The sequence below is a fragment of the Alligator mississippiensis genome, chromosome 3 (assembly GCF_030867095.1).
Source record: "Alligator mississippiensis isolate rAllMis1 chromosome 3, rAllMis1, whole genome shotgun sequence".
Classification (NCBI taxonomy): domain Eukaryota; kingdom Metazoa; phylum Chordata; order Crocodylia; family Alligatoridae; genus Alligator; species Alligator mississippiensis.
This window is the reverse complement of record NC_081826.1, coordinates 299,564,874-299,583,473: the sequence shown is the minus strand read 5'-3', so window position 1 is coordinate 299,583,473 and position 18,600 is coordinate 299,564,874. Positions and strand designations below refer to the sequence as shown.

The 18,600-nt window shown below is 49.0% G+C and overlaps 1 protein-coding gene across 2 annotated transcripts in view; it reads left to right on the top strand.

Moving 5' to 3' along the window:
* FAM219A (family with sequence similarity 219 member A) overlaps positions 1-18,600 on the top strand; it is a 126,822-nt gene that overhangs the window by 97,980 nt on the left and 10,242 nt on the right. For both annotated transcript variants that reach the window (XM_006269952.4, XM_006269951.4), the window contains exons 3-5: positions 9,186-9,288; positions 16,201-16,281; positions 16,678-16,732. In XM_006269952.4, the coding sequence (XP_006270014.1) occupies positions 9,186-9,288; positions 16,201-16,281; positions 16,678-16,732 (239 nt within the window). The remainder of the gene's footprint in view (positions 1-9,185; positions 9,289-16,200; positions 16,282-16,677; positions 16,733-18,600) is intronic.

The window sequence follows — 18,600 nt, the reverse complement described above, 5'->3', positions numbered from 1 at the left end:
CTAGCGGAGGGTGATATAATGGTCCAGTAGCACAGATAGTCCAGACAGCAGCGCTGCTTACTAGCCAGGAAATTAAAATCTCACACAACTATAACCTTTGTAGAGTAATTTAAGTACAAATCTTTTATAGGCTGTAAAGCATATACCTTAGCTCATATTGCTATCATTCAGCCCATATTTTAGACTTGTGGAAGTACATAAGATTGGCTAAATGTCCGTGCAGTGCAAACCCAGCTATCCAAAGCTCTGTTCAAGCGCTTTGATATGAATAGGCACGGTGTCATCACCTTTATAGCTGAAGGCTGGGAATGTTTCCTATAAACCTTGGGAGTGAGCAGGTTTATATAGCACGCACATCCCTTACCCTGGTAAAACACATGTTAAGTTATACTCTCTTACACGCATTGCTGGGCTTGAATGTTTCCTTATGCAACATCAGGATCCATTGCATACCAATTTTGAGGCACATACTGATGTCAAATCTCTTTACCTGATAGATGATTATTATTGCACCATTAGGTGTCTGGCATTTGAGATGAAGACAAAGCTGTTCTCCATGGAGTTAGTGTGCATCTAATGGACTTTTCTTTTTTTTAAACTTCATAATGCTGCAGTAGAGCTGGGCCAAGCAACTGGATGTCTCCAAAAACTTTATTAAATTTGAGACAAAAACCACGAGTATGCACTTGCAGAAATTGGTTTCGAATGAAATCGCTTTGGGTTTTTTGTCGCTTTTTAAAATGGGGCAGGCAGGCAGCAGAGTTCAGTTCTGAATTATGGAATAAAAGTCTGCAGGGTTTGGGGCGTGTTGAACTTCTCAGTTGTGTGTGTGCAAATAATGTAACACCTCCATCCATTTGAACTTTCCTCCTCTGGGTGGTGGGGAAAGGGTTTTCCTAATGTAATTTAAAAATGGCCAAAGAAATCTCTTTAGAAATGTATCATTTGGGGAAGGAAAAATGCTGTTGGGACTGAACAATTGTAAACTAAATGTATTTGGCTATAGTATAATGCTGAGGTCCCATCCGCCATTCACAAAAGGGGAAATAATCTGATGTATGTTATTTGTAGTATCTCCTGGTTAGTAAAGGCAAAAACCTCCAGCTTCCAATCCAACATCTAAGAGGAAAAAGCAGAGGAGGATGTCTTCCAGTAAAGGTCCTCGCGCACCGGAGCTGTTATTGGTGTTGCCTAGATCCTATCATGGTAGACACACTTGCAAGCCATAGGCACAGGTGCTGCAAAGTAAAGTGAAGGGATATCATGGCTGTCCACTGCTTGTAAGTCAGCGTGCTCTAAAGGCAATAGAGCCTTTATCGTTCTGCTGCCTGAAAGTTGTGCCGCACCTTCCCACAGAGGAGCACAAACAGTATTATCAGACTGGCAGTGAGAAGGCCTCTCCGGGCAGCACTTGGGAGGAACATGAAGCGGGGATGAATATACCCCGCTTCCCCACAGGGCTGGTTAGCCTGGGCAGAACACCATGCCACCCCAGCCCTACTGGTCCTGGTCCCTGAGTTCGGCTGTTGGGAGCTATCTTGGAGATCTGCATGGGAGTGAATAGTGTTGTGTGGACACATCCTGTACCGCTCAGTATGTAAAGCATTAATTATTTGTTGCACTAGCTGTTTAATTAGAAGCGGAGGCCCGGACCTTTGGTGTTGCTAATGGATGCAGGCATGGCTTTTGTGTCCCCCACATCAGAGGGCAGCTTGAGACTGGCCAGACCCTTCTAGTGATGTAAAGCAGCCTGGCTGTGAGCAGTCCAAGGGGACAAAATGACAGCGAGAGTTCAGCAAGGCATGAGGAAATGCAGCTGACATTTTCTGAAGGTATCTGTCTGTTTGCAGCCCTGGTACAGCAGGGAGCTCTGGGCGCAGCTATACAAGCTTGCTCTTATGGGTCACTTCCTACATTTATACATAGCCGGCTGGTTTCCCCAAAGCTCCTTGGGTCAGCCGAACCGAGGGGCTTTAGGTAGAAACACAAGCTGGCTGAACTGGCCCGACTGGGAACCTCACTTATTCAAAACTTCACTGAAAATGGGTACGCACGTCTGGTGCAAGGAAGAGGTATTTGGGATAATCAGGGCTGTCCTTTGTGGCATATAAATGTCAGTCCATATTCCCCAGGTGCGTGGAGCAGAGCAGCCTGGGAACAACCCGATTCTCCTCCACGTCCTATGCCACCTGGCTCCAGAAGTGCAAAGGCCAGTCTCTCCAGGAGCGCGAGGCATTTTCCAGCTCCCGTGCAAGAATGCAGCTCCCACGATGGGCTGCTTTGATCGCTGCAGCAGCAGAGCACAGAGGGGTTGCTTTCCTCTGCTCACCGTACACCCACACTCGGTGCGCACACAGCTCCCATCACAGTGAATAATGGAGGGGGAAACGGGCCCTGAAATCTGGTCCAGATGTGACGCAGTTCTGCTTGACGAATGGCCTCTGTCAGAGGGGAAGTGAGTGAAGGTTTTCCTGCCGGCAGAACCCATGCTAATACGCCTGCACTCAATTACAGCAGTTAAGTGAAAGTTGGGGCTAGGAGTTGCCGTCAGCATTTCATTCCTTTCCCTTCCTCGCTCCAGACTCCATTGATCATTCAGCAGAATGTGACCAGACAGGTGGATTTTATTCACTGTGCGCCGTACACGCGCTGCTCCTTGCGGGGCAGACCCAGGTAGCAATTCATCAGGGGATGCATGCAGTCCTCAGCCTCTGGAGTGCTCCCATCCATCGACGGGGCAGCAAGGAGTCAAACATCTCCGACCACCTCATTTCCTGGGACCCAAAGATGGAAAAAGACCCATTATGTCACAAAAAACCGATTTCCCTTTGTCCTCCCAGCTCATCAAATCCCAGAGGCCTATGTAACGTGGTTCCTCTGGTTAGTCCGCCAGTAAAGCAGGACTGAGAGCGAGGAAGTGGTTTGTAGGATCTGAGTCTTAGCACAGCTCCTTAGCGTGGGCTAAAGGCAAAAACCTCCCACCTGAACTTTGCACCTCTTCCCTCAGGTTTGCAAAATTAACACTTGTACAGCGTACCGAGGGTTTTCTGTATCATGTTCTGTATTACAGGCTTTGTCACTACATTTTTGTGCAGAATACTAAGCTAGCTGAACACGGTGCCTAGCAAGCATATACGAAGTGGACTGACTTATGGAATACAAAAACCCCTTTCATTTATAAAAGGCCAGAGTGCAGTATCAGAACTGGTTATGATTTTTTAAAGACTGAAATCAAGAGGAATAAATAGTTCCTCAGAATTTTTAGCTGCAAATTTATAAACCGGCATGTCTGGCTAAACCTGTTCTGCATCGACTCCTCTGTCTATTTATCCTCTCTCTGATAAAAGAAAAAAAGCAGGGGCATGGAACAAAACTCGAAGGCATTCACTTTAAAATGAAAGAAGGACATACTGTTTTATTTAATCCCTGATGACTCCACAGAACTCCTTGCAGCTAGATTCTGTTGTGGCAACCGGCTTGGATAGGCTGAGGCATTTATATGTATAAGAGCATCCCCAAGTATTAGCAAAGGTATTTTTGCTTCCATTCTGTGAGGCACAAGCTCCTCCAACAGAGGCTGCCTCTGGACCGTGTATTCTGTATCTGGCCACTGCAGTGGTTCTTGCTCCTTTCTCTGGGATGCTCTTCATAGGATCTCGCAGCACCCCAGGGTGCCACAACACCCTGGTTGAGTATCCCTGGACCACTGTTTTAATCATGTCTGGCAGATCCCATTTTAATATGTTCCTTTATGCTAAGGGAATGAAATCTTCATTACCAGTAAAGCTGCTTCAGTTGCCTTGTCCCCAACAAAGCACTTGTTGGAGATGCACTGGAAGTAGACACTGGGGATGTGCACTGGGGAGTGAATTCTTCATTGCTCCATTCGGGTGGCATTATTATCCCCGTATTGCAAGAGTGTCTTTAGGTCTGGTCCTCACTGTGCTAAGCCCCGTACAAACCCCTGCCAGAGATGGTCCCTGTCCCAAAGAGATTGCATGCATCGTCTCATCTTCAGCAGCAGATGCAGAGTCAAGAAAGAAGCCCAGGGTAACACTGGCACTATTTTGAACAGTAACAACCCACTGCCCAGCCTTTGGAGAAAGCCCTTACAGGAAACAACCTGCCTTCCTGGCCTCTTTGTGCAGACCACCCTTCTTAGTGCAATATTGGAGCATCATGTGAATGAGGGAAGAAACCGTGCTGCAGACTGCAGCAGTGCAATAGTGGATGAAGGACAGGGGTGAGAAGGGCTGACGTGGTTGTTTGCTGGGCCCGGTTCTGCCATGCTCGCTCTTGCTCCCCCTTTCCTGCAGTCCAGGGCGGCTCGGCAGCGTGGCAGGGGGATCCTGCTCCCCCTCCTCCTTTGCGCATGCTGTCCCGCATGCTTTCTGCCTGCATAATGTCAGCAATTAACATAAATGGAAGCAGCGCAGCCCCGTTCCCCAGGGCGCCAGGCTGAAAGCACATCGCAGTCTGCATTCTCCGACCCATCTGCCCAAACGGAAGCAGACCTGCCACTGCCTTCCACGCGCGTATACGGAGCCAGGTGGACTACCCCGAACGAGACAGAGCCTATTAACGGCGAGACAGGAAGTTCAGCATCCTAATGGAGCTCCTCACAGGCGCCCCTTGAGAGCGCATGGCACAGGCAGGCAGCTTCCCGGCTCCCAGGGTTTGAGCACAGCACCAAATGTAATGGAAGCGGGAGGGAGTCATGCCCGCCTGCTCCACTCAGCCAGGGGCACACGGGTGTCTCGGACCCGCTCAGCCTCCCAGAGCCACTCCCGGGAACCAGATGACAAACCTCATTGGCATGAATGGTTACGGTTCAGTGCAGTTTAAATAAAAGGCATAAAATCGAAGGGAAGTGGCACGTTTCAGACACTGTTTAATGGTTTCCGTGAAGGATGGGGCCTCATTATAACACTGCCCTTCTGTGGAATTGGTATCGACTTCTCCGAAATAGATGAAGAACAACCTTGTGTCCATTCCCCAGGCGCAAAGACTGTTCTCTTCAGTGTCTGCCACACAGGCTTTGTACTGATCTTTAAACAGCTAAGGCACCCAGCATAAAAGCCTGAAAGGGGCTTGCAGGGAGTCAGCGCTCTCTGGTTGTTCTCTGCTCGCCCCTTGTTTCGGGGATCTTTCTCTTGCTTTGCCGCACCGACCCAGGCGCTCCTGGGAACGTACATTCCCATGGGGAGTTATCCAGAGTTCAGCAGTTCCTACGACCCCTCCTTGATTAGCAGGAACCGATTTGCCATCTGGTTGCTTTGCAGCCTTATGAAGGTCGTTGCACGTGTGGCGAATGCCGCACGCAGTGTGTTCTGTCCTCGGTAAGAGAAACCCAACCCCAGGACCTGCAGAAGATGAAGGGACAGGCTGTCCAGGCTAAACCTTCTGTTGCTCTGATCCTCTTTGATTCAGCAAACTCAGCCTCTGGAGGGGAGATCTTTAAGGCCCATGCAGGTGCTGGGGCGAGTGCCAGGGTAATTCAGGAGGTGGGACTTTTCCCACTCACCTGAGTGTTGTGCAACAGGTGCAGTTTCTTGGATGAAACAAAAAGTCGAGGTCTTTAATGGACACTGCAGGGTTCCCAGGTCCTTATGAAAATAGCAGCCCTTTTACATTCAACGGGCAAATAGTTAACAGTGGCCACAGCACAGGACTCCCATCTAGAACAGCGCCTCCTCCCTGGGCTGCAGAGTTCAGCTCTCTAGCTTATTCCCCTTCGTACCCCATGAACCTTGTACTCTTGGCTGTGCAGGAGAGGCAAGAGCCCCCTCCCCAGCCTAGCACGTAACCTTCTAGCCAGGCCATTTCCTAGGAAGTGGGTGACCTGGGTTTGAATCCATGCAGACTGAAAAGGGTCTGAAACCCAGATCTCCTGCTTCCTGGGTGAGCGGCCTGGACACTAGGCTACTGGGCAAAGGCGGGCACCATCTGCATCACCAAAGCCCCTCATTCAGAAGGCCTGCTGGGTTGTAAGCTGAAGTCAGGGATGCATGATGCACGATGCATCTCCAGGTTAGATGCCTCTGCTCCAAGGAGAAGCAGGGGTCCAGACACCCTCCTGGATGTGGCACTCCTTCACCTGCTTTTACTGAGCATCAAAACCATTAGGATCATCTTCAAGAGACACTAGTCTCCCAACTCACTACCCAGGAAGCATAAACCCCCTGGGCAAGGAACCTAAATGTTAGACGTCAAAATGCTGAGGTGGAGATGCCTTCGAGGGCAGTTCAGATCCGGCCTGCCGCTCCCCAGATCGGGACATTGCAGCGCGCAGAAGCCAGAGTTCGGCTCCCTGAGATCCAGCGGGGAAGCACCCAAGGGGGTCAGCGGCTGCTGGCTAGGGATATTTCAGATCACTTCTTGTGGGTCAGGCACCCAAGCTCTGCCCAAGTCCTGTGATGGTCAGAGCCCAATGCTTCAGAATCTCAAAGCTCCCACTTTCCAAAAGGAGCCAGACATGAAGAACCCAGGACCCCTTCATCTTCAGTTTTCCTGGGGCACCTAGGGGCTGGAGTCACTTGTGGTGCTGGAACCCACATTCCTGCGCCACGTCTGGAAATGTCACCCCAAGCCACAAAATAGGAAGCTGAGGGGTCGTGGCGGAGGCAGTGGATCATGCAGGTCAGAAACACGTCTCAGATAACAGGACTGTCGTCATTGCCCATTTGCTTTATGAAGTTCGGAGGTTGCTGGGTGTTGTACTGAGAAAGATCTTGGCTTGCTTTTGGACTGATTGAACAAATGCATCATCGGAAATGGAAAACAGAACTGGTGCTTGCCCTGTGCCGTCAATGGGAGGTAGGGAACGATGATTCGTGTTGAAAGCCTAATTATCTTACAGCAGAACGAGATCAACAAAGCATGCGTGGAGCCAGGTACCTGTTGGGAATCAGGACGCCTCTTAAGCCCTTCATGGCTCGTTTGTAGAGTACTCATTTCCCTACACAGGCAGAGGCCCATAGCCTTTCCACAGTGTAAGTTGTAATCAGGTTCCCCTGTAAGGCCCTGTGTTATCCCCCTCTCTTTATGTGATGTAAGAATATTCATTGCTGAGAATCCCAGTCTGGTTTGGAGCTGCAGTCACGGGAGGTTGCCGTGGTCTCTGTCCCACACCTGCCTCCATGTAACTCAGCCAGAGGGAATTACTAGTCAGTCCTGTTCCTACAAAGCCCGATGGAGTTTATTCACCGTTGACATTAGCGGGATCAGAATTGCATACCGTCTGCACAAGTGTAGGGTGCTCCTAGGTCCTGGTACCACATTCATTGCCACAGGGTCTGAGTATCTTTGCTGATTGCCTTTTCCCCGTAGGGTCCTTCTGTAGCTGAAGGCAGCGCTCTTTCTGCGGTTCCCTTCTTTGCCCGTCACGCGGTTCCCTGCCTTTGTCCCCTGCACTCACGTCACACGGATGCTTCTAGCTATGGGGCTGGCTTCCCTTCAAGAAAGTGCTTCTCTCAAAGAACATGTAATAACAGCTTTATTTCCTCTCACCCAACAGAGACTGACCACGCACTAGAGCATTGCAAACATATAGGGCGGAGAACCATAATCGCAAGAAAAGTTCCCCAGCCAGTGGCCCTGGGAGGCTCCAGCCCAGCCTTAGCTGCCCCAGCATTCAGGTGCAGAAGGCCAGAAGCTTCCAGCATTTCTTTGAACTCCATCAAACTCAGAGTGATTTCATCTGGCTCTTCTCCTCCTGGTTGGCTCCAGACTCTGCTTTTCCCTCGGAGCCCTCACTTGCCTTTCAGAACAAAATGAGGGCAGTTAGCCCCTGTCTTCTCTGGCAAACTGCTAAGGCAACCCAACTGATTTCCCCAAGGAGAGCAAGAAAGGAACATAAAGCAAAATGCTGCAGCATAAAGTAGACATAAAACAGAGGAGAAAAATAGCAGATAGGGCCGCTTCCGTATGCTGTCTAGATCCGATTCTTGCAGCCATGCCACAGGCAACGCAAGCTGTATCAACTACAGAAGCAACCCCACTAAGCATCAGACCCCCCATTGCAACCCACCTGCACCCTTTGGTCTTACTTGGGTCAGAAGCTTGCCTGGGGTGGGTCGAGGTCTTTCTGCATGGGTGGTACAGCATCTGCCCTCCCTCCTTGTATCTCTCATCTCTTGGCACCCCCTCAAGTATAAATAACACCAAGCTGATGGAGAATAGGTTTAGGTTGGAGATCAGAAGGCAATATTTTACAGTTAGGGTGGCCAAAATCTGGAACCAACTTCCCAGGCAAGTGGTCCTTGCCCCCACCTTGGGCAAATTCAAGAGGAGGTAGGACAATCACCTGTCTGGGGTCTTGTGAACCCAGCATTCATTCCTGCCTGTGGCAGGGGGTCAGGCTAGATGATCTGTTCAGGTCCCTCCTGACCCAAGCTACTATGAAACTATGAAACTGTGGAAGGCCGAGTTTTGGGGCTGCAGGGTCTAAATTATGGTTGCAGCTCCATAGGTGAACACTTTTATTAGGGAAGGTGATCATAGCCTGTCCATATGTAAAGCTGACTTTGAAACCACTCTAGTTCCAAATCTACTTTCTGCTGTTCTGTTTTTCAATTCCCATCTCATCGACAGCTAGTTCATGCTCTGAAAAACAAGTACACCGAGTAATGTTCTACAAATAGGACTGCAAAGTGCTTGCTGTTTTTTAAAAAAAGGCAAGGAAAAGGTGCAAAGCAACAATGAGATTCAATTTGGGGTAAGCATGTGAGCCCATACCTGGGGACAGATAATGAGCAATACGAAGCATAGAAGGAGAGAGTAAGGAGCAAAGCACTAATGCTTCCTGAAGCAGGAGTAATTAGCCTTGGAGGGAAGTGGTAACTTGATGTTAGACACTAGATTGGACAAGAAAATGTATATTAGACAAGGACCCTGCTTTGGCAGGAGATTCTCTTGCATCATCATTTTCTGGTAGTTCCTAATTGGGTCTCGTAGCCAGGAAGCAGGTGATCTCAGGGGCTGGCTTCCCATATCCGCATCCCCAGAGTAAGCTCTAATGCAGCTTGCCCTGCCCTCAAGCCAGGCTCCGGAGATAGAGAGCGCCCATTTCCAGGCATTTATTTTTGCTGCACCTTTCACCAACTCAGGATCAGCTCTGTAAGCTGCAAGGTGTCCAGGCAGTTAACATCGCTCACCTTGCTCTCACTTTTTTGTTTCTTATGCAGAGAAGCAGCGGGAACTAGCTCGGAAGGGGTCCCTGAAGAATGGCAACATGGGAAGTCCAGTTAATCAGCAGCCCAAGAAGAACAACGTGATGGCACGGACAAGGTAGAGTATTTTAAGTGTTCAAGTATGCCAGGTACCACCCTCCCTGGAGGGCTTGCTAGGAGACAGGGACAACCTTGGTTCCTATTTGCATAATGCTGAGCACGCTGACTGTTGGTAACGGTAATGCTGGCTCTCTCGGGATCCGACAGGCCCCACGCTCCATCTGCTGCATTGCACTAAATTTCTCGGGGAGATACAGACAGCAGCAGGGCCCAGAAATGGTGAAAGCTCGGCCTGGAAAGGACTCGTCGACTCCTCTTGAAAGGAAGCCGTCGGTCCTGTTGAAAGCAGACTAAACCCAAAGCTCCATCTGCTTGACCAAGGTGCTCATGGCAATCCAGAAGGCCATGTAATCCGTCAGGCAGGTGCGTGTCTGACGCTGCTTCCAATAACAGCAACCTGATTTAGAGCTTAGCTCTGACTCTGCAGCTTTTATCCCAGTAATTTGGCTGCACCTCTTTGAATACAAATGCTTCCAAACCCAGGTTGACTTAACAGCCCATCTGGATGTGTGTGGCTCTATATACCGTTCTCCCTTACACATGCACCTTTTCCCCAAAATCACCCCCTTCCCAAACTGGGGGGTGTTTAAGGTAGGGATGTTGTGTTCTTCACTTGAAAAAAAAGCAAGCTGGAGATGGTTTGCATCTGCCAAGGTGGCTGAGTCCTGTGTTAACCCTCCCACAGCCATAGCTGTTGGCTTAGCACTGTAGCTTGTGCCTGCAGCAGCAGGTGAGCTGCAGGAAGTATCTTGATTAGGCATCTAAAGTGAAGGCATTAGCACTTCATTTGCAGGAACTTATATAAAGAATTACTTGCAGTAAATCACTAACAGTTTTGCTGCTGCCCTTGGAAGGGCACAAGGCCTAAACTTGTGCGACACGGTGCGTCTGCGCATGATGCTATGGTGCCATAGCATCACACTACAGGGACCTAGCAACCACATGCGTCTACATGTGACAGCAGCTACTTTGCCGTAGCAGCGCATGGCCTCGTTATAGTGCGCCGCGACAGCAAAGTAGCAGCTAAAAACAACCATGCGCCTGGCATACGGCACAGTATGGGCTGCTACTACGCTGTGCTTTAGTACTTCCAAAAGGAAGTAGCAACATTGCTGCACGGGCATGTGTAGGCGCACCCACAGGGTATGTCCTCCTGGAGACGGACAGTGTCTAGGAGATGCGTCATCTCAGGAGACAGTCCGGGTGAAGCAGCTGGCACCCAGTACTTCCTGATGCTACACTTCCTGGATGCTCTGTGTCCCCAAGAGGACATAGGCAGCCAAGACTGGTAAAATCTCCCCAACCCCCCATTTTCTGCCTTCCAAAAACAAGGTGTGTGTTTTATTTGGGGGTGTTATATGCACAGGAACATAGGATCTTTCCCGTAGACTCTGAACAGCATCACCACCTTCCCAGAGCTGGTAAATAGTTAGTTTGTGCTACTCACTGTTGCAGGTGGCTAGGCCACCTGGGCACCAGCCCCACACAGTTCAGCTCTGTCCCCATTTATTGCCCATAGTACTAAACAAGTTTCAAGAAACAACAGTGAGCATAAATAGAGAATTTTTAATTGCTGATGACCGGCTAACCAAACCAGCTTGTGGAGGTGAAGTGTTGCAGGGGACCGTTACATCTCCGAAGTGTGATAAAACAATTACATCTCTTATACCTTTATTAAACATTGAATAACTGTAGAAACCAATCAGATTCTAATGACTGCATAAAAAAGCCAATCACCGGGCACCACACAGAGATGCAGGCAAGTGTACCCTATTTCACTGGGTTGGAATATGTACCAATTCGTTGTCTCCTTATTGCTGAGTCTTTCTTCACATTTCCCTGTCTTCTTGGAAGATGCTTCACTAACTTATCTCCCAGGTGTGATCTGGAAGGGCTTTTAAGCTCCCTGCTTATTATATAATTATCAGCTCAACTTCTTGTTTTGTACAGCGCTAGGAGGAGGAGCTATCGTCACAGTTTTAATGCCAAATTCCCCAACCAGACCTATGCCCTGCTGGAAAGCAAGTATAACTCCAGGATGTCACCCTCAAACTTGTACTGGGGCAGGATGTTATTATGTGCTCCGTGGTTTGGTCAGGGTTTCTACCGTCGCATACAGGCAAGGTTTTTAGGTGCCACTTGTACATCAGGTGGCCACACCAGCCATGTCCGGTGTTTATCCTATTACAGGTTGTCCACGTGCTCCGTAGAAGGTTAAAGCCCGGTTGTTGCCTTGTTGCAGGGAGGGCTCTGTTTGAGTACCACAGCAAAGATGCTGTTTTTCAGCGGGCACCTGTGCTTAAGAAGAGAGGAGGATGTTCACGGGCGGCTGAGAGATTTGCAAAGATTCCCATGTATGAAGTGCACTAAAAGCTGCCCTTCAGATCCTCTTCACATTCTACGTGTCCATCTGACAAGATGTTTTGTTCAGAGTCATCTCCAGTACCTGCAGCAGTAACCAGCATTCATGCCAGGGCGCTGCCAGGTTTTATTTGTGCGTTGCTGTGATGTCCGGAGGATGTGTCGGTGGTTCACGCTTGGAAGTTTGGGCCCAGGCAGAAGCCTCGAGCCCTTTGTCACGAGCAAGCGATTCAGCAAATGTAACGAAGAAGTAGAAAATGTTCAGCAGGGTTTTGTGTGCCACACTTCTTCATAGTCTCCCACCTAAATCAGGAGAGTAGGAAAAAACGTTTGTTTCTGTGGGCTTCCCAAGAGAGAGGGATAAGCCTCATTGCTTGGGAAATTAGAAAATACGGAGCCCTGCAGTCAGTGCTGGGACTGGGCGTGAGGAAGGGAGGGGAGAGCTGGCAAACAAAGGGGACTCGTGGAAGGATTAGCAGCCGCTTAAGAACTGCAAATGGAAATGGAGGGCTGCTCCTGGGAGAGGAACAGCTATTCACAGACACTTTGGGATTAATGCTTGAAAAACTGTCTCCCCTCCGCGACAGATGTAACTTTAATCTGTTTTAAAAGAAGATGGGGGTCTCGTCACTTGGGAGCACCCGGCAGCTGTTCTGATTTAACCATTACTTCTGCACCTGTAAGTGAGCTGACCCCCTGTAACGGCAGCCCTTTACACCAGTGATGCTCAACCTCCCAGCCCCGCAGGCTGGATGAGTAGCACCAGACCAGTGGATGGGCTGCATCTTGTGGGCAGGGATTGGTTCATGAGCATGAACTGACTCACCAACACAACCCAGCTGCCAGATCTGGCTGCCACGTGACCTGGCACACTGGCCTGATCCGCACGCTGGATCCAGCCACAGACCAACCCCATGTGCCGGCATTATCCAGCACATAAGGCCATGTCCTCTGCCTGCAGGACTCCCCACGAGTCCAGAAATATAGCAGCGGGGGAGCGGCCACAGCCTTCTGGAAGCAATTAATGCTGCCACCGCTCCCCCACCGGATCGCTGGACCCGTGGTGAGCCCCGTGGGCTGGGCTGCAGGTTCAGCACCGGTACTTCAAATGGTTAAAGTGACATCACTCCGCTCCACTTCCACCATTCTCGGGGCAGACAGACATACCAGTTGCATTGGAACGTCTTATACTGGGGCGATTTAATCCCGGTGTAACTGTTACATCTGTCCCCATGCTTAGATTTCTGTCACAATGTCTTGCTGACCATTAGTCTCATCACCCTCTGCCCTCAGCCTACGGGCACTTAAGTAAGAAAGACCCTGTCAGGGACCCTCCCAGTACCCACGCCTTTCCCTGATGACTCAGGCCCCAAGAGCATAAGCAAAGCCCATGAAATTGTTAAAATAGCGTCTTTGCACTGAAGCTTACCGCATGCCAGTTCTTGTGATTTTGCTGGAGATATTTCTAATATCCATCTCTAACAGTACTTTCACTCCAGGCTGTGAACTCACTTCAGTCTCGGTGGAATGAGAGCACTGAAGAAGGCTCTGTAGTTTTCTGCTGACTAGTGCATTATTTCCCCCCTTTTATCAGTCTCTTCCTTCTCCCAATCTTGGGGTTTTTTCTTTTCACTTTATTCACCTTATCATTCCCCCTCCCGCCCCCACCACCTCCCTTGTTTCTTGTTCTTCTGTAAGAGTGTTATAAATGCCTGACACCAAGCCTCCAGTATCGCATTTCCCTCACTGCCCTGTCTCTGCCTCTCTCTCATGGGGAGAATCAGATTTAGGGATAAAAGAATAATTCAGCCCTTGACCTTTGGGAGGTTGTTGGCATGGTGCTCTTGCTGGTCCTGCATTTTTTTTTGAGCTAGGCCAGTGTCCACTAAGATCAGTCTGAAAATCCCAGATCACTTCAGGTGGGGCAGTGAGCCATTGGCTGGTATCATTGTACAGTAATTTTTTTGATCTTCTCAACCCAGGACCTAATCTCCTGATCAGTCCAGCCCTCCATTTATGGAGTTTTTTTTTAATCAATACTATTCCTTTCCTCCCCCGTCCAGCCATGTTCCAGCTCTCAATCTCTCTCCCCCCCGTACCATGTAGATAGCTTTCTTTTTCCTCTGTTCCTTCTTATAGCTCAGCTAGACTCACATTTTGCAATTGCATCTTTCATGCTCAGTAACTGAAAACACTGTCATGCGAAGCACAAAGATGATGTGCACATGAGGGGGATGAGGCAACTGGATTCTGCAGCATTTGAGAGGCCAAACAACAGACAAGAGAGAAGAGGAAAAAATGTGAAACCAGGGTCGGAGCTAGCACTGCAGACTCTGCCTTTAGGAGTAACATTAAATGTTTATACTGCAGAGAACAATGGGGCTAAGTACAAACAGTCAAAAGGCCCAAGGCTGAATTGATTCAATCTTCACAGGTTAGTCTAATCTGCCTAGATTGAACCGATAAGCAAGTGAACAGACATTCACTTTTGATCCCGGAAATGCAGCCACGTGCCTGCAGTGGCCTGGGCCAAAAGCCAGGGGGCGCCAGAGCACTCCTCACTGCTGGGCTGGAGCAGACAGCTTGGGCCAAGGCTCGGCCACCCACCCTGCAAAGGAGGGGTTTGCAGGGAAGGTGCAAAGCATCCTGGGGTGCTGGGGGATTATGCATTGACCTGAATCTGGTGGGGGTCTGGAATAGAAGTTCAATAAACCGGTTTAACCTAAATCAGTTCAATCTGATACTACATCCATCCAGGTTTATCTTAAACCAGTTTCAGCCATTTTGAAAGTGGTTTGTGTGCTCTGAACTGATGTGTTACAGATCTGAACCAATTTCTGATCACTTCGACCAGTGTATGTGTCATTCTGTCCCTAGCCCAATAGTCAGACATTGCTCGGGAAAAGGATGTAGTTGATTATCGAGGAAATAAAGTACACCATGAAGGGCACTTTTCCCAGGTTACCTGACAATACAGGGCCGATCTGGACAGAAGTAAGAGCTCTTAGCTGTCGTATTTGGGGTGGCAGCTTTAAACTGAAGAGCGAGCTTGGCGTCCAGTGCAGCTGGCCAACTCTGGCTGACCACAGGCTCTGTTCCTGAGCCTAAGTGTCCTGGCTTCTTGATCTACTTCCCATATTGTTTCCAGAAGTAGACAGACCCTCCCATATGCCATGGAAGGCTGGATCTCCGTTTTGCAAGAGGCTCCCTTTGTTTCCTCCACTTCACTGGTGCAACGGATTGGAAATGCTGCAGCCGCTTTGAAGTAATTTTTAAAAATGTAGTTTTTTAATGACTTCAGGAGGAAACTGGCTAATACAATCAGTGGCAAACCTGCATGTGCGCTTTGATGTGAAATTCAATATATTCTGCTCTTCCCTGGAGTTGCCAATCTTCAATGCACAGCAGCTTTTTGTATGGCTAATGTCACGAGCACTTTGCAGAAATTGCCGGTGGAAACGCTGGATGCTTTTTGCAGCTGAGCACGGAGCAATTGGAGCTTTTGGCCTTGGTCAAACGAACTGTCGTCTGTAGACTAGCATTAACCCTTCCGTTCCCAAAAGCCAAGCTTGCTGAAGGAAAATGAGCCCCTTTGTTGAATTTTGCAAGGTGTCGGTAAAGGAACAGAGCATTACTCCATTGAAAAGGAGGGGGAAGTTCGCCCCTCTGCCATTGTTTCAGCTCTCAGCATACCTCGCTCTTGCTTCCCTGGTTGAATCTGGTTCTTGTGTACAAGGTTTTCTCCATTGCTGTGTCCATTTAGAAGCATCGTGCTTTTAAATGCAGGATGCAGTTCTAGAGTACAGCAGTTCTCATCAGGGGGTGGGGGAGTTGAAGGTAATAAACCCACTTACTTTACAGGAAGATCATGAATCGATAGTCCGTTCCCTCACCGTTTCATAAGTGATTGAGAGTATTAGCTTGTATTCGATAAAATCCTTGAGTATATTTGGGTTCTTTTACTGCACCTAGCAATTCTCACTCCTCACCTTGCTAAATATAGCCGTGTTTTCTGAACGCTGGCAAACTCCGAAACATTGGCAACTCAGAAATCCCTGGCAGGTTTTGCATTGTACGTGGCATGATAAATATCTCGGGTTTTAAATAAGGATTTACTTATGTAAGCTTCTGCATTTGGGGGTGGGTAAGAGCTGAGTCCATACAGACCAGCGATTCACTTATTTTGATTATTAAAAGTGCCAAGACCTGCCTTCTTATGGCTTCCTTGTAATATAGGCCATTATAACTTCTTGACTGCTACAAGATGCTAATCTAGTAGTCCACGCTCTGAAGACCCCAACACAGAAGGGACCAGCAAGTTCCCTTCGTTCATCCCTTTGAAATATGTTTCACACAAACCAAGGGCAACACTTGGTTCCATGTAATTGCATCAACCTATATTTATTTGTTGAAGATGTTTAATAAAAATGAAGTCATCTGAAATGAGGAGACCCTCTCTGCTGTCCTCATTGGCTCGTGGCCTTGACTTAAGCTTTGCACAGTACTGAACTTAAATTTGTATTTAATAGAAAATATTTAATTCTTGCAGGCTGGTTGTTCCCAATAAAGGCTATTCATCGTTAGATCAGAGTCCAGATGAAAAGCCACTGGTAGCCTTGGATACAGACAGGTACGTAGAGTTTCTTAACAATAAGATTGTATGTGGGATATTGCATTTCTTCGTGAGTAATTCTGAAATCCAGGAGTCCTGACCTGCCAGACCCATCCTTGAATCACTCATGTTAGTTCCTCTCCCACCTTGCTGTGACCTCTAGCACATCTCTTAGTCTGTCTGCCCACCTCTGTATACAGAAACGTGTATGGAAACACTCATTTTAAGACTGACTTTGCATGCACAGTGCCTTGAAATCTATTGCTGAAAGGTGCTCTGCAAGCACAGACACTGCACGGTTAACCTCTTTGTGCAGAGAGCTGAGGTCCGCAGCATGGAGAGGCAGGAATCTAGAGACAGAAAAGACTCTCTAACTGCCTCCTTCTCTTTGCTGTATCTTGTCATTCTCTACAGTGATGACGACTTCGATATGTCCAGATATTCCTCTTCAGGATACTCATCAGCTGAGGTGAGTTACACTCCCTTCTGCTTGCCTTGCCTCAGTGACGACGGGAAAGAAATAGCGTTCCAGAGAGGAGCAGGGCAAAGCATTTACAATAAAGGGATCGTGGAAAGACACAGCAGCAGCTGCACGATAATTGTATTCTTGTTGCTGAGCTAAAGGCCTCTCCCCTCGCCCCTTTGGGACAGGTATAATTTTATCCACTGGACGTATTTATTCTCTGTAGCACTCGGGGTTGGAATTTCCTGCTGCCAGACCTCCAGGGGAAAGGCGTCTTGGCAAAACCGATGCAGAAGGGTTAGACTGTAGGCCCCTGCTGCTTCAGTAACCATCTCTCTGACAAGTACAAATGAATGAATTCCCTGGGAAGCAAGAACGACACCATTTAGCGCCGTCTCCAGAGGGGGACTATTGACACATGCTATGAGTACAGGGGTCACTTTGTGCACAGTGAGCAACCTCCCCCTCACACCCTCTTTTCTGCCCAGGACAGGAGGAAGCTCCAGGAAGAACTTGTGAATAAGCTCTTCCTAGCTCTAGCTTTGGCTGAAGCGCAGGCCAGGGGCTGTGACTGGGCTATGCCAGTGTCCCTGCTAGGAACTGGACTCAGAAGTTCCTGGCTAGAGGGTCTTGTCCCACTGCTCAAGGTCAAACTGATCCCCACATTTGGGGTCAGGAAGGCATTTTACCCCATGGTCAGACTGGTATGGACTGGGGGTGTTTTCCTTCCTCTGCAGCAGGGGGTGTAACTTTCTTCCTGGGATCTCTTCCGTATATATTACCATAACCTTTTATAGAAACAGGATGTCCCACCTTTACCTGTGGCAGGTTTGGGTGTTATGTCTTATGTTGTGTCAGGGTCAACGGTAGTTTTACTAAGAGATTAGACAGTGGCTTTGTATAGGATAGTTTGGATAATGATGATCCTGCCTCAGACAGGGGACTGGACCAGATGACCTCCAGAAGCCCCTTCCAGCCCTACTTCTCTAGACCCAGAGGTTCCTGTTTAGAGGGTTTTCCCTCTCCTCTTATGGTCAGACTGATCCCGACATTTGGGGCCAGGGAGGAATTGTGTCCTGTGGTCAGACTGGTTGAGATTGTCGGGGGGGGTTGCTTTCCTCTGTAGCAGGGGGGCATGGCTTCTGGCTTGGATCTTTTATCTCCCTGCTTTACTTGTGGCAGGCTGGGATACTTTTGGGGTCTTTGGCCAATCTGCCTTGTAGTTGTGCAACAGGGTTGATTGTGCAGTTTTCACAATAGGTTAGACCAAGATTTGTACAGGATGGTTTGGATGGGGATGATCCTGCCTTGAGCAGAGAGTTGGTCCCTTCCAGCCTGACTTTTCTCTATTTCTGTGATCCCTTGCTCCTAGTCCTATCCCCTACAGCCACAGAGAAAACTATTTCTTGAACCTCTTTATAATTGCCTGTGTTCCAGAACAAGGGAGGGTGTGAATTTAAAGGGCTGTAGCTTCTCTGGGTTTCATGCTCTTACTCTGGAATCGGCTTAAAACAGGGGTGCTCAACCCCCAGCACAGGCCAGATCCAGCCCTGGGTGATGTGTCATCCAGCCCATAGTGTTCCCCACAGATCTGGGGGGAGCCCTGGGGCCTGTGGCCCTACATGCTACATGGGGCATACAGGGAAGCATGGGACCCAATCCCAGCCCACAGGGCCAGATGGGGCCAAGGCAGGAGAGGCGTAGGGCCCCAGAGCCTGATTCTGGTGCCGGGCAGTGGTGGCACATGGAGATGGCACGGAGTCCAATGGACCAACCCTGCACGATTCGTCTAGCCCACGGGGCCAAAAGCTTGAGCACCACTGGCTTAAAACAAAAGGTAGCACCCTTACATCCTTGCAGGGTACTTCCTCTGA